The sequence below is a fragment of the Poecilia formosa genome, unplaced genomic scaffold (genome assembly GCF_000485575.1).
Source record: "Poecilia formosa unplaced genomic scaffold, Poecilia_formosa-5.1.2 Scaffold145, whole genome shotgun sequence".
NCBI classification, from domain to species: Eukaryota; Metazoa; Chordata; class Actinopteri; order Cyprinodontiformes; family Poeciliidae; genus Poecilia; species Poecilia formosa.
The window spans coordinates 1,527,092-1,548,827 of NW_006800084.1; the positions used below are offsets into that span (position 1 = coordinate 1,527,092).

Genomic DNA, 21,736 nt, shown 5'->3' on the forward strand with positions numbered 1-21,736 from the left:
GAACTAAGGCCTTAATATGTGGGTTGTGCTTTGCCCCTGCGCCACCACAGCACCCAAGTTTTAATTGTTCCTTAATTCCTCTACGAGCCGACAACCTGCGGCTGTAAGGTTTCAGATTATTGTGGTTGTGTGATGTAATCCAGCATGTTATGTGAACTTTTCTTACAGCACCACCTGCAGGTGGTTCCCTCTTTAACTCGAAGTGCAGCGTTATGCTTTGCTGTTGTTTTCTAACATATGATTTATTTCTTTGTTTTTCATTCTTTTTTCATATCTGCCAGGTTTATGTCTAGACTAAAATTTGTGCCCATTGTTGGAGCAAAATAAGCTCAGTCTAATTGAGAATGGAAAACATCTGTAAACATCATTCTGTCAGAGATTCTCTATAGGAGCTAGCTCTGGACTTTGACTGGGTCATTCTAACAATGTGCTTTGTCTTGACAGGTTTATAGTTAAGCATAGTGCAATACTCGATCCATTAAGATGTCCAGAACACATTTTATTGTTATTATAACCTAGTGATCTTTAATAATAATTGGTTGGAAACTGACTGAGCACAGATGCCACATCATCCAGAGTTTTATTTCTGAAAGACTTAGAAAGTCTTACATCATTTTCCGTTTGCTTCACAATTGTGTGCACTAGTTGTTCTTGGTAATTGAAATGAAAAACCCTGCGAAATAAGTTGAAGTTTGCAGTGATTAAATGTGAAGGAGGATCGTTACTTTTGCAGGGCAACAGAATATAAAATAACCTAAAGACCAAACTGTGCTTTTCATAACAGGAGGAAATCAGGACCACAGAAGAAAGTGGACTCTCTGCTTCCCAAGCTGCTTACCAACAACTTGAGTCAGAGAGTTTCAAAGATCTACAGCGGCAAGAAAACCTGCACTGATGTTGTCATTTAAAAACATTTCAGAACTCATCTTTTTTTATTCTTTTTTGTTCATTGTTATTGTTGCACTTCTACTTATGTTTGACGCTGCCTGTCCAGATAAGTTAATTGCTGTACTACTCTGCACAGCGTGTTATTTACAACACTGTCTAGCATTCAACAAATGTGTTAAACAGAACTGGAAAGCTATTTTAGAGACAATAAATCAAGAGTTTTTGGTTTATTGTGTACTTTTTTTTTCTTTTTTCGCCAAAGCTCTTGCTGGAGGATTAAACATTCTGCAGTTACTTAACCAGGATGTTTTATAGTTTGCCAAATCTCTTGCCAGGTGATTTACGTAACAGAAGTTCCAAAATTGTTGCGTATTTTATATACATGTACATTTATGTATTTTATCATGTTATTTACTTGTTTAATATGGGCCTCAAACCTTGCCAGAAACCTGATAAAACAAGTATTTTTTTATGTAACTAAAAAACAAAAACAAAAAAAAGAAATGTGATGGTTCAGAATGTATTTGTAACCGTCTCTGTTGCACACTTTGAACCAGAGAAGTTTTTAATCACCAGCCTAGTATTTCTAATGCAACTGAAAGTGTAACATGACCAGTAGAAATGAGTGTGTCAGTGTTTTAATGCCACAAACTTTGCCATTTTTGGGGAATTGACCCCAACAGGACTTTTACCTTGGTTGCTTTATTCCGGCACAAGCGAACGTGATTGGTGCCTTGACAGTAAGAGTTAAAAATCACCACACTCCCTCCTGGTTTCATTTGAATTTTAATGCTACTTTATGTTCTAATAACCTGAAAATGTAAATAGAAGTATATGAATGTATGCCTTCATATTCACAATGCATCTTGGTTTGTTGCATAATCAGATTGTGGGGATAAATTGTTTGTTTCTATATTTATCAATTTAGCACTTAATTAAGGAGTTTTTATTTATGCTCCTATGCTACCTTTTTATTGAGAGACAATTTAAGGATGTATTTTTGTCCATGTTTGTTTTATGCCGGACATATCAGTAATTTTCAGATGTGAAACATTTTAGATTTTGTTCGACAAATAAAGTTGAGTTAATTTTTTTTTTTTTTTTTGGTCAATTTGTGTCGTGGTTTGCATAAAAAGGAAAGCACCAGATATATATATATGTATAGATGCTATTTTCTCTTGATGTAATTAAGAACCTGACATGTCTTAATACCCACATATATGGAAGTGGGAAGAAAATATGACGGTCTGCACATAAACATCTGCTTTTGTGAAGCTTGGAAGAGATTTGTATATATTGCTTTTTGTAACCTATTTTTAATAAAGTATGAATAAACAATATATATGGTATTTCTCAAAATGTCAAGTTTTGATTTTTAACTTAATACATGTAACAAATGAAAAAGAAACGCAGAACTTCTGATGGATAACATCTGCTAAACTTTACACCATCTTGCCTGATTGACACTCGTCTTTCCCAGGATCTCTTGAAGACAAAACACTGACAATAGAACAAGCAAGATGTCTGAGTCTAAAATGATAAAGCAAGAGAAAGTAGATCAGCAAAGTAATTAAACAAAGCATGATTAAACCCAACCGTGGCTAGGATGACAAGGGATCCCAAAAAAGTAGGGAACACTTAAAACAAAAAGTAAAGACAGTATGCAAAACAAACCAGGTTGACAAAATATGCATATTCAAACATAAAGAGTGCAAAGATTCAAAGTGTAAAAATCAAATAATGCCAAGGCAAAGTACTAAAGTACAATCCTGCTCCTTCTGAGACAGTTCCTTGCAAGGAGGATCAGGTACAAAAGCACAAATAAGTAGTTTGGGGATGAAGCCTAGGCGAGGCACGGACTGCAGGAGGGCGACCTGAAGGCAGCAGGAGCCAACGTCAGAACGCAACATGAAGCCTCAGGAACTGGTAGTGAAACACGTGAGGTCAGCTGGAGATCAGGAGAGAGAAAACACCGGAGCTGAGAAAGTTGGGTTTTTATTATCACATTTGAAAATGTCTGCTTTTGAGAAATTAAAAAAAAGCAAAGGAATGCTGGTGTGAAGCCCTTCTCGCGAACAGTAATTTCACAACTCAGTAGTAGCGATCAACAGGAACGCATGTTTCAGTTTCCACAGAAAATGTTTGAGGCCAAGAAAAAATGTAAACTCTCTAGAGCAAGACTATTTCCTCTTTCTTCACTTTCTGCAGAGATAAACTCGATATTGATTCATTTTGAACAGTACATGCAGGAAACCTAATGAATTCTTGTGCACGTAAATAAAAACTGTTATAGTAATTTTTAACTTTATGTTCTTCTCTAATCACTTCTCTTTTATTTTTAACTGTATAAGTGGAATAATTCTCATTCTGTAAAGGCAAGAATTAATTACTGTAATTACTGCCAATGTGGATAAAATATGTAATGGGTAACAGTAAGTTGTGTGTGGGCTAATAAATATATTGAGAAGATGGCAATGGTAAATTAGGACCTTTGGAGATACATAAATAATGTCAGACGAGAATCCTCCCTTCGTCTGATAAGCCTGGCAGGAGGGATGCATTTCTCCTTGACAAGGAGCCAAACTCTGCAGCCAAAGCAAAAAATACATTCCAGAGAAAAATGTAGACTGAAGAGTTAATGAACTGAGAATATCTTTCAGCAGTCTGCATGGCTGCATGACGAAGAAAACCAAAATAAACAAGAACACTCCACACTTTTAGTGGAAGAGGAATATTCAGATTTGTATACAAAAAATCTCAGCTACCACTTTCCCTGGCTGCTGTAATTTGACTTAACTTTATTACATTGTATAACTATGTAGATTTGATTAATGTTGTCATGAAAGCCAGATAATTTGTTGTTTAGAGTTTTATATATGACAAAAAAGGCTTCCAGAATAGGTTGTAAGAAAATTTAGGCTTTTAATTGCGTTTTAAAACAATATTTCAAACTAATTCTAACTGTTCTTTTTGTCAGATTTGAATGTCTTACAAAGATAACCAAAGTAAATACAGAAAAAAGAAATTGAAGAAAAGAAGAAGAGTCGTCGACATCAGACTCAAAAGGGATTTAAGACTTTGAGACTCCAGTGAATCATGGTGAAAGATATTATCTAAAAATGGCGGACAATGATGCCCAGCTCTTTCATTTACACTCTGAATGAGTGTTTGCTGCTGATGTATATTTCTGACCACGTTATAATAACTTACAATAGCAAATAAGATAAATTTGTTCCACGGACTGTGTATAAAGAGCGACATCTGCTGGCCAGAAATCAGTATTGCAGTTCTGTTGCTCGAAGGGAAATTTGAATCATGTAAAATTAAAATGCATCACATGTGCAATAATATTTCATCATTTAACTCAGAATAATATACATTTAAACTGGTAAAACATTTTCAAAAAAGATTAATTGGTCAAATAATTGAAAGGAAATAGAGAAATCTATTTCTGTTTTGTTTGCTAATCATAAAAAGATGCCTTCCTAAGATTTATTAGGAGCATTTTAAGCAATCTATAATGGGTTAGTTTTATTAAAAATGGATTCGTAACTTACTCACCAATTCAATTCAGTTAAAAAAGACTTTATTGATTGCAAAGGGAACTTTGGGATGAATAAAGTCATATTAATTCAAATTCTTCAAAAAGGTTTTGTAGATTGTTACGGCTTTTGGCAGGACGGATCTTTTGCAGCAGTCTGTATTACAGTGAATCTGGAGAGGCCTCTGACTGAAGACACTGTTTTCCCAAGATAAATAAAATCCAAAATTGTTCTCTGTTTTACCAGTGTGTTCATATTAGTTGGTGGAAGTCATAAAGTTGCAGACTTTAAAGTAGCCGCCTCAAACCACAGACGGGTTTGAGACGGTGAATGTTCTTCAGCGTTTAAGTGCTTCAAGAAACTTCAGTAATTAGTCTTTAGCTGTATGCTGTTTAAGTAGTTGAGTCAGATATGTTGGATTAAGGACACATCGCCCTCGAGGAATAAAGATTAAGACACAAGTTTCAATTAAATTAACTTAAAATCTTTTACAATACCTTGTGAAACATTTTAATGCTTTTATTATGATTTTATGTCAAATGTTAAATAAACTCCAGGGAATCACATAAGTTTAACTGGCTGGTATAATAAGGATACATTAGATGATCCACTGGAAGATGACTGGAGACACAGTGGAGTAAATAAGTGTTTTCCGCTTCCTGATTTCCTGCTTTTTAGTTACGTTTTTCAGGGTGAGCAAAAAGAAAACAAGAACGAAGAAAAACATATTGTGAAGGCAGGGTTTTAGTTAAACATGAAAAGATAAAACATTTAATAACTTTCTAAAGGAAATCGATTATATGCAGGAATGTAGATTAAGGATCTGGATTAAAGAGTTGGAATCACAAAGCCTCCATGGTTGTTTAGAGGGCAAGAAAGGATCTTATTTAAACTCTAACCAGTTTATTAAATCCACTGGGACTTTATGTGGACTGAGCTTATTTTAAACTCAGCTTGAGTTTTTCAAACATGGTCACTAATTTGTTTGCTAAAGGATGAATATGTGGAAAAGTACCACATTCCCTTGTTAAATATGGTGGAATATTTGCTCTTTTCCAAATGTCCAGGGAACCTCAGTGATCATTCCCTCTCTGAAATACTGAGAGATTACAGAAGACTGTAATGATTCAAGAGGATCATCCTGTACACATCTCAAATACATGTGCAGCACTAACCTGCTTGCTGCATGATACTTTCTCTCTCTCTCTCTTCCTCTCTCTCTCTCTATCATTGAGAAAATAACCATCTGGCTGTAGGTTGACCACTGCTCTGTGTTTGATCCAGCATTTATTGACATCCTCAAGGTCAGCCAAGGCAGCTGACTGCTTCCCACACCGGTGTTGTCAGGTTCACACAGCCCTTTTCTTCTGATCTCTGCTTAGGCATGGATTTATTTATGGGCTTAGATAAATGGTAATAAGAGTTTGTGGATAAGAATTGTGCTCACGCTGCGATTCGTCTTATCTAGACGCTGTAATACAAAGTGGAATATTATGCAAGATATTCAGATAATTTTATTACACCTCAAGAGATAACACAAGTTACATGAGTGCAGGATTTGTACCATTCACAGCCCCCAGTAAAAACACATGTAGGTTAAACGGGACCCTGGGGGCTGCAGAGTGGCGATAGTAGAAGAGAAGCAAGTAAAGTTATTTGGGTTAATGTGTAATTTTGGCGGAGCCAGTCTTGATAATAGATTGGTAGGAGGGTAATGTACAGCCCAGGTGTTGCTGCTCAGTCAGTTCATCAGCCTCACAGCTCGCTGGCTCTCATCTGCACAAGATGAGAGCCTTCATGAGGATCAGCAGCGCTGGACGGCTGCAGGTCTGATCTTTAGATTTTATGCTTGTTTTCAGAAAATCTTATGCTTGGGTAAAGCAATGACTTTGTTACTCCTCAGGTGACGGCATGCCAGAGCCGATGCGTCTCTGACCCCCGGGTTCAGTAACTGGAATCTGTCCCTGCAGGGTGAAAGCGTGCAGGGCCTGGCTGGTTACTGCACCCAGGGGCCAGGCTAATCTTCTCAGGACAGACTCCCTTCAAATTCTGACTAACTGGATTTTGCAGGATTCACCATCTACCTTAAAAGCTTTGGTCTGTCCCACTTGCTGCCGAGCTGCAGTGGTTCTGCTTATTTTCTGTCGATAAAGAAAACACTGTCAAGTAAAATATATTCAAAATGAGCAGAATACAATAAAACAAAACAACAACTAATACATAAAAACAATATACCGAGTACCGCTTCAAGCTATGGTAGAAACAAAGAAAAGAAGATTAACAAATGTTTCTCTCCCAGGACCAGATGTTAATTTTGATAAATTGAAATCTGCATTTGACCAAAAGTGGCTTTGCGTGTGTGCTACAGTTTATGCTAGACAACTTGACATCACATTCATCTGACCACTAGGTGGAAGAATGCGACCATTATTAAGGCTGCTGTCAAACACAACACCCACTAAGTGCACTTAGAAAACAGTCCGGGCACCTGGGAATTTAGCAACCAGCTTTTCTACCAGCACACAGGAACTATGCCTCCGTTGAGACACTTCATGCTGTTCTTATGACTTCTCTATCCTCAGAGCTACAGAAGAGAAGTAGGAGTATCTGTGTGGGCAGAAACCTGAGGGTGAAAGCCCACAGGCATTCCCACCACTGACCTTTAAGACAGATCACTGTAGTGAGATGATGCATTTTACAGCCCTCTGCTGCTGATTAAAAGTAAAGAAAACCGACTGCAGATAATGAATGTGCATAGTTCAAGGATAAACAAGGTTACATGGGGGAGTAGGAGAACGCTTAATGTTTTTGATCACTGCTATGTTAAAAAATGCTCAACTTGCTCTCTGACATGAAATCACAATCTGTTCTTAATGTAACCAAAACACACTGCCTGGAGTCATAATTTGTAAAAACTGAATCATGAGGATGGTCTAGAGCGCCTCACCTCTAACCTTTAAGTCACATTTCTAAGATCCCAGGAGGCTAAAGTGCTAGGAAGCATCATTTTTTTAACAACCATCCTGGCTCGTTTCGATCATTGTGATGTTTACATAAATGCACCCACCGCCTGTTTTTACATATGTTGGATGCTGTCAATCATGGTGCATTAAAGTTGTAAGGCTTTTACTCACTGTAATTTATATTTTTTGGTAATGCATTGGTGCATTTTTATCTATAAAGCTACCCCAGTCACAGGCTACACTTTCAGCTCTCCTTCGGTTTTCCATTAGTAAAGGTCAGAACTTTTTTTTTTAAAAAAAAAAAAAAGCATTTTCTCACTCTGCTGCTTTAATGTGAAACACTAAAGCAGGATCTGAAACTATCCACTTTGATTCCTTTGGAACAACTCAAATTTCTTAAGACAAAAAGAGAAATCTTCTCATGAAAGCTACTCTTGTTTTTACCTAATTTAATTTAATATTTTTATCAAAGAAGGTCTCTCTTGTAAATGAGAGCTTGGATCTCAATGAGATACCGTGCATAAATAAATAAAAACACACATTCAGAAAACAGCAGTGCACAACTCACAGAGCCCATTTATCAAGTCTACATGGTGAAATAATTTTGATTCCTTTCCCCCTTGGGGGCTGTTGATTCTGGTGTAAATGCTCTTCGCAGCTGTTCGGTTTTCACACCGCTGCAGCTGTGGGAAATGTTTATCCCTTTTCAGCTGCAGCAGATTGAAGGCAGCCTTCACCAGCCTGCTCAAGTGTGACCATGCTTTTTCCACCAGACACGGGAAGAATGCCACCTTAAACTTTTAACATCTTAAATCGCACCACACACTTATTTAATGAAAATAAGATTTTTAAAAATTATTTTGTAAGCTTCCGCTTTGTCCATTATGTATTTCTGGTACAGTACAGCCTTCATGGTTAAGATGTGCAAAAATTGTCAAACTAAATTTACTATTCACCACAGTTGCAAAAATAAAAAAAGACAGAAAAATACAACTTTTGAACTAAGTATCTTTAATTATTTGGGTAAAAATACAGCAATTTCACACACACACAAAAAAAAAAAACGTGGCTGCAGTTGCACTCCTACAACTTGTATTATATAAACATAACTTTTTCTATTTTTTTTCTGTTATCTTGGGGTATAAATACATGACAGACAACCATTTTCTACGTCACTTTTCTAAATGAGCAATCCAAGAGAACATATTCCAACAAGAAAGATGTGTAACACTCATGTCATGAATTGGTTACAACAACAAAAAAACCTGACCTGCATACATTTATTTGGACACCTGAATATAAATTACTTTTTTTTTTTGTTTTCCTAGGTATTCTGGTTTTTGGATGCGATACTTTCTTTGTTTTTTAAAATAATAATAATAATAATAATAATAATAATAATAATGGTTAATTTGTATTAACTTCTGGATAAATTGTTGCCACTTCTTTCTTAGATATTTTTTTGTTTGTTTTTATATCTTTTATTTTCTTCCAGTTTCTTTTCAAAGTCTATTTGGCAGTTAGACTTCAGTCACATGAAATAAATATAGATTTTGCTATACTTGTTTTTTTTCTCTCGAGATTTGGTTTGTCTCATATTTTCTAGTAAGAGCAACAGTTAAAATATTTAAAATAAATTTAACTGTTAATGGAAGATGACCTATTTGGTGGTAAAAAGGTTCACTAGCAGAGAAGCATAGCAATAAAAAGGGATTTATTTTCAGGCTTTGCAACCAGGTATGTCAGTGAATGTGTCAGTGAAATGATTTCCCATCCTAAATTCATGAGTAAACTGTTAAAATGCTGTAAAATGTGGTACTGAACATGGAAATGTTCCATGTATCTCTACATTGTACACACTAGCTAGCTAGCTAGCTAGCAGTCCCGTGGTACCTCTTTAAATAGCTTCCGCCTTCCTCTGAGGAATGTGTTCCAGATAATGAAAGAGGTTCGGTGGCTCAGGGTTGTTTAGTCTGTACCAGGGCCGTCCACCTCCAGTCCTCAAGGCCCTAAAACACTGAGTCAAGGCCTAGTTTTACGTACCTGCTGCAACACAGCTCCTTATCGGACTGCCTTCTCACGGAGCTGGTAACGAGCTTTCATTTGATTCAGGTGAACCAAGGTAATATAAACGATCACTGGTTTAGTTACAACTGTTAGCTACGTAATAAAATCTCTTGTTTTTTGTTTTAAAGGACATGTGTTAAAGTTAGGAAGTTTACACTAGACAGAGGCATAAATACATGACATTAGAGTTTGTGTAAACTTTCAAACTACAAAAAGTATGTCAAATGTTTCATGTAGTGTAGCATAATTCAAGTTTACATATTAGCCAGCTGACTTTATGCTAGCCACCAGATAGTGAAAGCAGCTCGTCTTCTTCCAAGTATTAAACAATAGAAAGAAAATATCTATACATTGATTTCATAGAAAAATGTATTAGATAATTTGTAGATGGGGTATTTCTGATTGAAAATTTAAAGAAATATACTTAAATATTGCCTCCAACAATAATATTAAAAACCAAATACTCCCAAACTAGACATAATTAGTAATAACTTAGAACTGCTTTGTACACTTTTCAGAATTTGAAGGATAAACTATTTTTAAAGGTGCCATGTTTAAGATGTTAACTGAAATAGTAATGGGAATGAGCGCAGGCGTTATACCGCATTGCATTGTGGGATTGCTGATGTCTTAGTTTCAGCTCTGCTAAACAGGAGTCCATAGGCAGTAGTAGTCAAAGAGCCAGACAGTGCCTGGATAAAAATAAATGGATGAAGGGGAGACTTGAAGGAAGGTGGTTGTATTTATCCTAGGGGAGACTATGGGCTGTAATCATGACAAAATTAGACTTTAAAAAGGTTTTTGGGTCCAGGATTTTCCTCCTGCAGTTTTTGGTTCTGTTGACATTCTTAAGGGATTTGTCTATTAATATATAAAAAATGAGTTAATATAACTCATGGAGGGCTGATGTACACCCGTCTTTGTCCCTTTCAAATTTAGTGGATTGTCAAAATACCTGTAGGACACAAACTGGCCAAAGTCCTGGCATCTGTAATAATTTTGTGGAAGAGTATCTATTTTGCTAGCAAGGCTGAAAAATGAACAAAAACCATTTATAAACAACAATTATCCATGATTCTCTTCATTTCTCTGGAATCTCACTGAAAATGTCGATTTGTTAATGCAATCTTATTCTCTAAACTGGTTTGTATTTTTGTTTCTGTGGTGTACAGTCATGACAGTTTGCAACAAATATGTCGAAATGTTTCCTTCAAACAACACACATAGAAATATTTCATATTTATTTGTAGATTTTATGGGACAAACTACTGTGATTTTTTTTTTTTCCAGAGGCTACACATCTATAAAAAATCTAATTTACACTTATTAGATATGTTTTAGATTAAACAGAGGGGAAATTTACACTGAATATCAGGAAAGAGAGAAATTATGCCATAAATACACTATAAAAATAAAAAAAGGAAATGTGGAGATCAGTCAGTCCTGGTGAATAGTCAGCCCCAGCACATTCAGGTCTGTGTCATTTCTAACAATAAACATCCTGGAAACGTCCAGCAGCCCGAGCCAGTCCAGAAAACTCTGTGCTTTAGTGTTGCCACCTCGCCCCCTCCACCAAACGCCACCGGCAGCTGAGTGTGACTGCAGGATGGGGGTGGAGATCGACTCTCGCAGCCCTAAATAACACCTTCACAACCTGTCTAAAAATAACAGCAAGAGCAAGACAGGAGGCAGAAACAAGACATGGGGTCTGCTCACGTACAGGCCCTGTGCAGAGCAAAGAGAAGTTTCTGTGGGTTTAGGTTTGCATTTCAGCAGCGCGGCAGGGATTTCACTAGTACATGGCATCCTCGTAAATGTCCGCCCGCAGGCAGAAGAGTATCCCTCCGCCCAGCATGAAGATGGTGGCTCCCCAGCCGAGTCCGTAGCCCCAGTTGAACTCATGGTAGGTCTGTAGAACCGTCCCGTCAATAAACTTGATTGGGTAGAGCACCAGGGCACAGGCCTGCAAAACAACTGCAACCAGAGACGATCATGAGATTACGCTCGTTAATAAACAAAGATTTTACAAGCAGCCCTTCACGTTGCATTACTCGCATAAACTGAAATGTCTGAGCTGATCGTAAAAGTGTTTTGTTAGTTTTTTTTGTACCGTAAAATAAGAAACTTATTCACCCTTAATTGTTAATAATAAGTAACACATTGTTATTTAGTAGGATAAACATCCTACAGCCAATTAGTAGGCCACAACTGCACTTTCTGTGCTTTATAAAATCAAAACTAGTGAAGCTAACTGCTTCTTGCAGCAGGATCTGCACCAGACAGTATTATATGAAACAGACAAAATTCAAAACCTAAACACAAACATTTTCTATTTTCTATAAAATGGTTTGAGAATCAAACTTTTTTTTTCTGAATTTGACAAATTTTTGTGTTGCCAAGCTAACATGTAGCAACAAAAATGTCTTCCTAACCATATATATTATTGGGGCATTGAATATTCTAACCAGAAAAACAAGACTCATTGTTATGAGACAACGCCTGTAATGTGATGGGGATTACACAGGGAAATGCAAACAATAGCACATTCACAGCAGCATAGATTAGGAGTCAAACTGTTCAAAGTGTGTTAGAGAAAACGGAAAACATGAAAAAAACCAACAACGGTTGTTCCACGCAATGTAGAGTTCCCACATATGTGGTTTAAAATAGGGGGAAATTTTCCTTAAAGAGCTCTGCTAACAGCATCAAAAATTTTAAAAATAAGCTTGTGAGCAAAATTGGTCAATTTTCTGCTTCACTGGCCATGATTGCTGGCAGACTGGTTGAAAACCTTTTTTTTCCCAGTCAGTGAACACTGACTGGTTGTGTGTGGAGGATGTTGGAGGAGGAATCAAACTCCAACTTGGGCTTTTTCAAAAAAACAGTAAGGAATGAAATCAGAGGAAGCACAGCGACGTAAAAGGATATTTAAAAGGAAACAGTGTTATGTAAGATGAGTCGAGACGTTTCTGTGATTCATTAAGCAGAAAACGAACCTTAGTCAAAGGATCTACATTCTTTAGAAACAGAAAGCTGATTTATTAATACTAATAATAATTAATTACTAATTACTGACATTTCAAAAACTGTTTTAAGCAGCCATTTCCACACTCAATCTAGAATATGTGCTCCACTTTTTCTGTTTCACTGAAGTCTTTCATTTGGCTTATTCAGATATTTGCCTAATTTGTTTGATAGTTTTCCTTTCTCTCTGCCTTTATGCCTTTTTTCCAAATTCAAAATCTAACATTGGTTATGGATTAATCCTTCTTTTTTTGAAGTTTTTTTTCCTCCCGTCTTTCAAACTAAAACTCTGTAACATGTTAGCGCCGTTAGCAGTGGGAAGCCATTTGATGTATAACAATTCTTGGTTTAAACAAGGAAATGTGATATTAATGAACCTGAACATGAAAGCGAACACTAACAGCTTCCAGGATGAAATGATGATTAAAAGTTGGCAGTTTGACTTTTAACGGGACCTGATGATAAAACCGGTCGGATGTTTTTCTGCATTTTCAAAATAAACTGAACATAACATGCTTATGCAATGAATGATTGATTAATGATTATTAACTTATTTGTTCTGATGCTTGAAATGATCATATTCTGATGTGCAAAATATTTAGTTTACCTTAAGTCTTTTTTTCTTTTACATTTTGTCTCAGAAACTTCAATGTATTTTATTGAGTTTCATGGAAAACCAACACAAAGTAACCCACGACTATTAAAAAAATGATCCTTGGTTTTCTGCATTATATATGAAAAAATTAAGAAACGCTGAATAGTGCGGCCTGAATTTGGATTCATCGCCACAATTCAATACTGTGTAGATTATTCATTTACCGCTGTCAGTCCCATGTAGTTTGTCTTCAACAACTCTCCGTATTTAAAACCACAAATTTCACACACGGTCCTTAATATTCATTCATTAATGTAATGTACCATTACCATGTACCTTGTTCTCTGATGTAAAATGAACTTAATAATAAAAAACATGAATATAAGTGCAAATTTTATCCCGTTCTTATCCGTAAAATATCAAAGACAGTCAAGATTCTCGTTATTTTCTTATGGTTTTAAAAACTGCAGCTCATGATTCATTTTGTCCACTAACCTTCTCAAACAATTATACATTTGTTAACAATTCTAGGATTACTGTACACAGCTGTAAAAAAATGCTTCTAGTGGCAGCTGGTTTTATTTCGGGTTAAAAGAAATCTGATTTTAATATATGGTAAGAATAAAAGAAAATACAATCATAAATCAATTCCCTTCTGCTTCACTAATATGCAAAGCTTCACCTTGGTTTGTTACCTAAAAACCCAATAAAACAGGGCTCTAATGTGAAAAAAGATGCCAATACTTGCAAGGCACAAAGCAAAAAAGGCCTTAAGAATTAGTTAGGTGTATTGTGAGTTATTACTACTCATACCTTACAACTTCACAGATAAAAAAGGTTTTCTAAAGACGGTGGATTCTGCGGGTTTCTCAGTGGAAAGTGAGGCCTGGTTGAAGTGGCTTCTCCCCGACAGCGACAGACGTTTAGCGCAGATGTTAGCACCCACAACATAAGGCTCCTTCAGCTCTTTCACGCAAAAGAAGTGCGAAGAGTCGCAAACATCATTCTCTTAATCTCCGCCTCGCATGTGGACGAAGGTTTTTGCGGTAACGTCTTGAATCATCCTTTCCTCCCCACCATTCACACCCAAAATAATTCGCACTACGCTCGCTCCTTCGCATGCACGCCGCGCGACTCTTGAGGACTTTAAAGGTGTTTCCACCTTTCCTTCCTACAGGACGCAGCCCTGGGTGTTTGGGTGGAGACCCGGCCCGTGTTCACTGAGTCCCGACGGAGTGAGCTGAGGTCATATTTCTGGAAAGAAAATAAATACCAGAGAGTCACAGTCCTCCTGCCAAGAGGCTTTTAACAATCCAGCCCTTCTGCTGAGGACTCCTGAGTCTGTGTGGAGACATTTTCTCTCCAGGCTCTTAAGGCAATTACACACAGGAAGGAATAACACGGCATTCCCACGCTTGGCAGTAAATGTGTAACAGGGAAAGCCACAGCCACTGACAGGACTACAGTGCTCCTTTGTAGCAGCTGTTTGCAGAGAGGGAACAATACAAAGCTTCCTTTTCAATGCCAGTCAGTGTTAGAAAGTTACATTTTGCTCAGTTTTACAGTGGCTTGAGAAAGTCTGCTTTCTTTTGACCACTTTCACATTTTGGAGGCCCGTCGCGATAAACAATAAATCAACGAATTGCAAAATATATTTGAACAAGCTCAATAATTTCCATTTGCATGATTTATCGTTTTTCCTCTTTCTACCAAAAAAAGCATGATAAAAGCATTAATTCTGGCTCTTTTTTAGAATGATTAATTTATTCCATTTGTTGTTTTGGATATTTAAAATGTCTTCCAGTTCCAGTGTTAAATATTCTTTAGAATTTAAAGTTTATTCATCTTTGAGAATGTGTTCTTGCATTATTTCGCTATTGCCTTTACGTTACTTGAAAACGGTATAAAAAAAATCAATATTATCGTTTATTGCAATAACAATTTATTGTCCAGCAAATTCTTATTGTGACATTTATTGAGTATTTTATTTATTAGTAGTGAATAATTGTAAACCAGAATGTAGATGATTTGTGGTTTTAAAAAATGTTTTGCAAGTAAAAATCGGAGAAGTTTGACATGAATCTGTAAGAAGTCTCCCTAGATCCACTAGATCCACATTTTGCTGGACTTTTGAGGGAATCACAGCTGCAAGTCTTTTTGTTTTTGGGGATGCTTCTCTTTGCACATCTGGAAACTGAGAATTTTGCTCATTATTTCTTGCAAAATAGATCATTGGATTGTAAAAAAAAATAAAATAAAAATCTGCAACTCTTGTCACAGGATTTCAATTTGATTTAAGTCTGGACTTTGACTGGGTCATTCTGAATACGGGTTACTTACCCTGTAGTTGTAGTTGTATATTTGGAAATGCTGTCATTTTGAGAGATAAGCTTTTTGCCCAGCCTCAAGTGTATTATGGCAAACAGGTTGGCACAGTTAAACTGATCCATTGAATATGAAAGATATTATAGGGTTCCTACAAATTTTCATGAATAAATTCTACACCTTTGCAAACGTATACTTCTAAATTTATCATAAATTTGATTATTTGTAAATTACTCTAAGAAATTAGCTTCATTTCAAATATAGTTTGTACTAGTTCAATAAGCAAGTTGAGTTTAGACTAAATGTAGACTATTTAAAACATGATTTGTGAACTTTGGTACCTTTTCCTAAATTCCTTACCATCCACTGCTTTTGGAGCAACAGCCTAGATAAAAAATTACATTTCTGAGCTATGACTAATTTTATTTCATCAATTAAAAGCTAGTGGCCATTAGCGCGTACTAATAGTTAAAAAGAACAAACGGAAATCCTTTCTTTGCCAGTAACAACAACCATGTTTTCCCAAACATTACCCAACTGAAGTGGTTTTGAGTCTTACTGGCAAAAGCAGTAACTCTTGAGTAAGAGATGCTTGGCAGCCTAAACACTCATTAAGATTAACTTGCATCAGTTGTGGGTCTAGCCCATCAATTAGATTTCATTTATTTAGAAACCAACCTGTCTTTTTTTTTTTGAACTATTGTTTTAAAAACCTGCTTTCTCCAAGTTTCCTGCATGTGTTGCCACGGTTACGGCCATTGTTTACTCTCCAAGATGACCGCTGGGTACTTGTTGTGATGCCATTGCAAACACCCCATTAATTGTGGTTGATCAAAAGGAAACCAAGCTCGTTCGGGCAGCAAAAGCTGTTTTTTTCCCCCTCCATATTTATGCTGATCATGTTTCTTCACAGTTGTAGTTTGTTTCAAACTGTGCCAAATGTTTCTGATGAGTGATGGTCTGAGCTCAGGATCCAGAGCGTTTCAGTGCAGACTCGTGTTGTAATATGTGAAATATGTGGCGCGAAAGCCTGGAACGGCAGAAATTTGATCTCAGCCTCTGAGCTCAGATCACTGTGAAAGTTCAGTGACCAAATGTTTTCATAGTAAAGTCAAAGAAACCCATTTGATTTTTAAAACTTTGCCTAATTATTTCAGTTTGAATTCTCTACAGGTTTTGTACAAACACCACGCTGGAGTCCATGCTGGCTGCAAAAACATTTTGAAAGACAAACAGCCAGGAGCGTCACGATGGCCTCTTCGGTCCAGCTCGCTAATTAGGCCAAGTGTTAACAGGTCAGTAAACAACCTCGGAGTAATGTCATAAGTGTAAAATTGCCAAGAATTTGGGAATTTCATCATCAGAAGAAGTGGAGAAAGCTGTGATATCTCTGTATGCATGGTGGAAAGCTGAAAAATGGTTTTATGTTTGCATCATAAACACCGTGGAACAAGGCAGGAAGCTCAAGGGGACGTTTAGAAAAAACCTTTTCACCGCCTTCACACTCGTAATTAAAAGAACAGAAACATTTTCAACAAATAAAAATCTGAGAAGGGTGGCCTCCACTTGTATTCAGCTCCCTTTAATCAGATACCCATAAATAAAATGTAGCTCCACCACGGCATACGTGTAATTTAATCTCACTATAAATCCAGCTGTTGTGTGAAGGCCTCAGAGGTTTGCTAGAGAACATTAGCGACCAAACGGCATCATAAAGACCAGGGAACAAAGCAGGAAGCTCAAGGGGACGTTTGAATCAGGGCTAGGATATAAAACATCCCAAGCTTAGAAAAGCTTTCAGAGAACCTAATTTATCTGAAAATGGAAAGAGTTTGCCACTGTTGCATATGAGCTGCTCACCTGATCTAACAGGCTTATCCCATGGTTACTTTAGAAGAAATCTGCAGCTCAGATAGAAGAATTGGTTGTCATGGCAGCCATATCTGATACACAGCTAATATGTAGAAGAAAGAGGTTCAGGAGAGCAAATATTTCACTTACGAGAAGACGTTTCTCCCATATTATAAGCTAATTTATCTGCCAATAGAACAAGTACTTTTTCATCAATATTAAAACATTATTTACTTAAAACAAGTCTCTATATCTTGCTACGTTACTCGTAAGTTAGTTTTGTCTTATTTCAGTTTTACTAAGATATTTGCACTAGAAACTAGACCAAAACTACTTGGTAGGATTTTGTGTTTTTGCAGTGTAGAAATGGGGGAATTAATAGACTTTTGACTCTGGACTTAATTTAGCACATAATAAACGTGTCATAAAGTCTCCATGCTGAGAAGCATAAAGTTTTCTTCACACTCTGAAACCGTTGAGGTTTATTTGTAGTGTGCTGGACGTCTGTTTCTTGTATAATTTGACTTTATTTTGGAAGCTGCCATTGCTTGAAGTCAGTGTGAGTAACGTGCTGTGATAGTGAGTGGTTGGGGTTTCACTACTGCTAAGCTAAATGAGGCTTGAGTTATGACTCAGTCATTACAGTCTCTATATTCTTCATGGAAGAATGTGTCTTCATTATTCTTCCTAATTACACGTTTCAGATTTAGATCCTCCCTCCTCCGCTACGGAGTTTGGTTTGGCCCAAGAGATCTTTCTACAAAGCAGGACTCCATCTTATGAGGCAATGCTGGCTGAGCGGTCTCTAATGACTCCCCCCGCCCCGTCTCAATGTGACTTTACTTTAGCTGGTAAGGTTGGAAATTCTGCGGCTGCTGTTTCTTGGCTCAAGCAGCAGCAGCAACTCTCCAGACTGAACCTCGCAAAAATATGAGCTCAACCACCAAACCTCATTCTGACGGTTTTCTTCTTTCCATTTCTGCATCGCCTCTGTTTAACGGGAGCATAGAAAAGAAAACGTGCGAGCATGGAAACTATTGTGGCGAATGCAAATCAGTTTGGCCCTTCCATCCCCAAACGCGCTCACTCAAAGGGAGTCGTAAAGGCCGACCCACCTGCAGTGAAGAGGAACACCGCCACGATGCGGTAGTGCTGCCTCTTCGTACCCCAGCAGAGGGAAATGAGGGCCACCAGGAACGCCACCAGAGTCGCGACGGCGCCGGCCCCCAGGAGCACCAGGGTGGCGATCTGCCAATCTGCAGGGCAGGAAACAGGCAGGTTAGAGAGCAGCATCCCACTCCGACAACAAAAAACACCTGATTCAGAGCGCAGCGCGGCTGAATTGAAGCGTTGTGTCGAACAGCACAAAGGAAGTGCTAATCCTACACAGAACCGAACAGAGCAGAACAGACTCAAGCCTGCAGGAGAGAATCAGGAACATGAGTAACAAGCCGCAAACGCAATGCATTACTGTGGAGAGAAGGTAATGATACAGGGTTCTCAACATTTTACTTCAATGCAATTAAAATATTAGGAAAACAGGATATTGGGTTTATTTGAAGGGGTGGGCATAAGACTGATATGAGACTGTCATGAACATGACAAAACCTGTCATGGACATGAAGGAGTCTTCATGAATGCTTATGCCTGTTGTCATGAAGTGCCATTTGGTAAATAGTGACAGACTTTTAATGCAGGTTTTAATGGAACCTGCATTAGGTTCCATTAAAACCATTAAAATTTAGGAAAATTTTACGCTTCTATTTTCACCGTAGAAGTCTGAATATGTATGTAGCAGAAATCTCTGGAGAAAAATCTCCACTGCTGTTCTTCATCCAGCCAGGTAGAGTCCAAATGTTTCCTCTAGCAGGAGGAATGTGAACAGTTTGCTGAAGCTTGTTTAGCTCTGAACCTGTGGAGGATTGTGTATGGGCGGGTGCACAAAAAGAATTGTATCTTTTGAGATGGCTCTGAAGGGGTGAACGTGGGAAAGTTTCACGTCTGTGAAAACGTAGCACAACTGTAACTACCACATGGAAATCAGCAAGTTTAGGACTTTCTACTTGAAGATTTTGGTTCTCTAGTGTCTGGAAATCCTTGGTGACTTTTAAAACAAAATTTCAACGTCTGCTCCACACCAACTGCTGTTGCTCCTTTCAGAAAAGTACAACTCAGACATTCTTTCCATCGTAACATATTTTTCCTGAGAATCCCTCCACAACCGCAGGCGGATGAAACTGCACGTTTACCCTATTTTTCTTCTCTTTTTATTTTAAGACTGGGCCATAACAATCTAACCAAGCCTTGTGCTCTGACCCAAACCATAAAAGGATAAGTTGACTTGTTTTTACATCCTCCTGTTGTCCTCCAAAGGAACATTTTATCACTGCTCTCTGAACGTAGTTTGCTGAAACTCCAGAAGATATTTTTTCAGCATCTTTACTCTATTAAGTGGTTACATATTTGCTCAGACACACAGAGAAACGATGTTCTCACATTACAAGTATGTCTCTCTAGTCCTTTCTAACATTGTTTTTAATCAACCCAGTCACCTGCATGCTATTTCCTTTAGGACAACAACGTCACTCCAAAAATAAATAAGTCAAAGAACCTTTGAGTGAGCACGAGGACATGTGGATGATCACCCTTTGTTGCCTTTTGCAGATCTCCACCTTTGACCCCACTCCACTGTTGTTTTAATGAGCTCAAAGCAGCGGGCCCGCCTCCTATTCACCCCAACACATTCCACAGGGTGAGAGGGAAATCAGCCGCCACAGGCTGCAGGTCCCCGTTTGTTTCTGGAGAGGATTGTGAGATAAACTGGTGCTGGATGTTGATTTAGCAAGTCCAGGTTTGGGCCCTCTGAAGCCAAAAAGGAGGAGGATGTGGAATGTGATAATTTAAACGGTTTTAAAGCCTTCTGGTTGTTGGAGTTTAATGTGCCAGAGATGCTTATGGTGGAGTTTGTTTGTTTTTTGTTTTTTTAAAGGAATTCAATGTAAAATCAGTTAGTGATTTTACATTGTTTGTCTAATCTGTGGCTGTCCAGTCAGAATTAAAAAAAAACAACAATCAGCTTGATTAACTTGGAAATGGTGGAAAACTTTTAGATTTAAAATAAGGATCTATATTCTCCAGGGAGTACACACCAAGACAGCAGCTAAAGCTAATCATGCTAGTTACTAACATCAGATGCTGAATACAGTTTATGTCAATTTCAAATCCTTTTGTCTTACCTTTTTAAGTTTGTTTTTTTGCCTGTCACAAAGCAAAAGTTCAATTCAACCTTTACTGTCTCTTCCTAAAACCAGATAAAGCAAATTTCACCTGGCCAGACGAGCTCTTAGAAAGCAACTTAGTAGATTTCTGAGAGAAACAGCAAAGATGCTACTTGAGTTAAGAGCTTTCTTTCAAACTTAACACTGAAATGTTTGGAAGACATATTTACTTTTCTTAAAACTACACCAATAAGCTGACAGGGATTTTGTCACAGGTGCATCTTTTTCAAAATAAAAAAAGGTGAGATTAACTGTTTAGTAAATAACATCACACCAAATGGCTGCCTAAATGAGCAGCAAAGGGTTCACACCTTTTCCCATCAAACAACATTATTCAGGTCCTGCCCTAAAGTTTTTGGAGGCTTTTGCGCCAAAAATCTGATTATATCAGAAGCTCCAAGCCAGACCAGAAAATTAAAGACAACAACCTCCGTAAAATAACCCAGCAGGCGCGAGAAACAAACAACAAACAAAAGCCTCTTCCTCCTCCTCTTCCTACCAGATGTGAGGGTGGAGAAGCAGCTCCACGCAGCCTCCTCCGCCGCTTGCCGAGCCTCGGACTGGGAGCAGGACTCCCAGAGAGACAGGGAGAAATGCTCGGCGGTGACCCAGGCTGGGCTCAGCAGAGCCACCACGTCCAGGCACAGCGCCAGGAAGACGCAGAGCAGGGCGATCAGCTTGAATGGCCGGAACACGTACACGTCGTCCACAGACATCTTCTCAGTCCCCGTCAGCAGCAGCTCTCCGGAGGTCGATGCGCTTCTTCTCCTACCATAACCCCCTCACTGCTTTGTCTGAGACCAGCTGGGAAAGTTGCCTGGGACACTTCCGGTTGCATGGGCTTTTCACAATAAACGTTCTCGTGGATCACGTGAAGAAGAGTTTTTGTTTGTTTTTATTACAGCCGCCTCCGCTGAACAGTGGTGATGTTTTATTAATTTGTGAAATGATCGAATGGTTTATGAATCATTTAGTAAGTAATTACAACTAAATGAAAAATATTTACTACTACTAGATAATAATACTACTATTACTACTACTACTAATAATAATAATACAACATATTATATTTGTAACATTTTCATCTGCTTTGTCAAATTTAGCACATAAGTAGAAATATTTGTAATTTAAAAAATGTAAGATCAAATTAAACAATTAATTAAATAACCAATAACTTATTGAACTACAGCCAGTATTCCTGCA

General features: G+C 37.7%; 2 protein-coding genes and 1 long non-coding RNA gene across 4 annotated transcripts in view; 2 read left to right on the top strand and 1 right to left on the bottom strand.

Annotated features, from left to right (window-relative positions):
* Positions 1 to 2,237, top strand: part of il13ra2 (interleukin 13 receptor, alpha 2) — an 8,536-nt gene extending 6,299 nt beyond the window's left edge. For both annotated transcript variants that reach the window (XM_007563249.2, XM_007563248.2), the window contains one exon: positions 785 to 2,237. In XM_007563249.2, coding sequence (XP_007563311.1) covers positions 785 to 849 — 65 coding nt within the window. In that variant the 3' untranslated portion in view covers positions 850 to 2,237. The remainder of the gene's footprint in view (positions 1 to 784) is intronic.
* Positions 2,238 to 8,805: 6,568 nt separating this feature from the next.
* On the top strand, positions 8,806 to 20,966 carry LOC103145691 (uncharacterized). The gene is made up of 3 exons (XR_001663498.1): positions 8,806 to 9,515; positions 16,578 to 16,699; positions 19,920 to 20,966. It is a non-coding gene; the product is annotated as an uncharacterized LOC103145691 (long non-coding RNA).
* Positions 9,875 to 21,382, bottom strand: LOC103145690 (transmembrane protein 47-like). Its single transcript, XM_007563250.2, has 3 exons — positions 21,033 to 21,382; positions 18,371 to 18,511; positions 9,875 to 11,434 (listed from the first exon to the last, which is right to left on the bottom strand). Exons 1-3 carry the CDS (start codon positions 21,247 to 21,249, stop codon positions 11,253 to 11,255), a joined length of 540 nt encoding a protein of 179 aa, XP_007563312.1. The 5' UTR covers positions 21,250 to 21,382; the 3' UTR covers positions 9,875 to 11,252.
* Positions 21,383 to 21,736: the final 354 nt, after the last annotated feature.

Excerpts from the sequence above, each read along its gene's own strand:
- LOC103145690 (XM_007563250.2), bottom strand. The coding sequence starts at position 21,249 with ATGTCTGTGGACGACGTGTACGTGTTCCGGCCATTCAAGCTGATCGCC. Across the intron at positions 18,512-21,032 it reads CTTCTCCACCCTCACATCTG|ATTGGCAGATCGCCACCCTG; the intron begins GTAGGAAGAGGA and ends CCTGCCCTGCAG. Across the intron at positions 11,435-18,370 it reads GGTGTTCCTCTTCACTGCAG|TTGTTTTGCAGGCCTGTGCC; the intron begins GTGGGTCGGCCT and ends CTCTGGTTGCAG.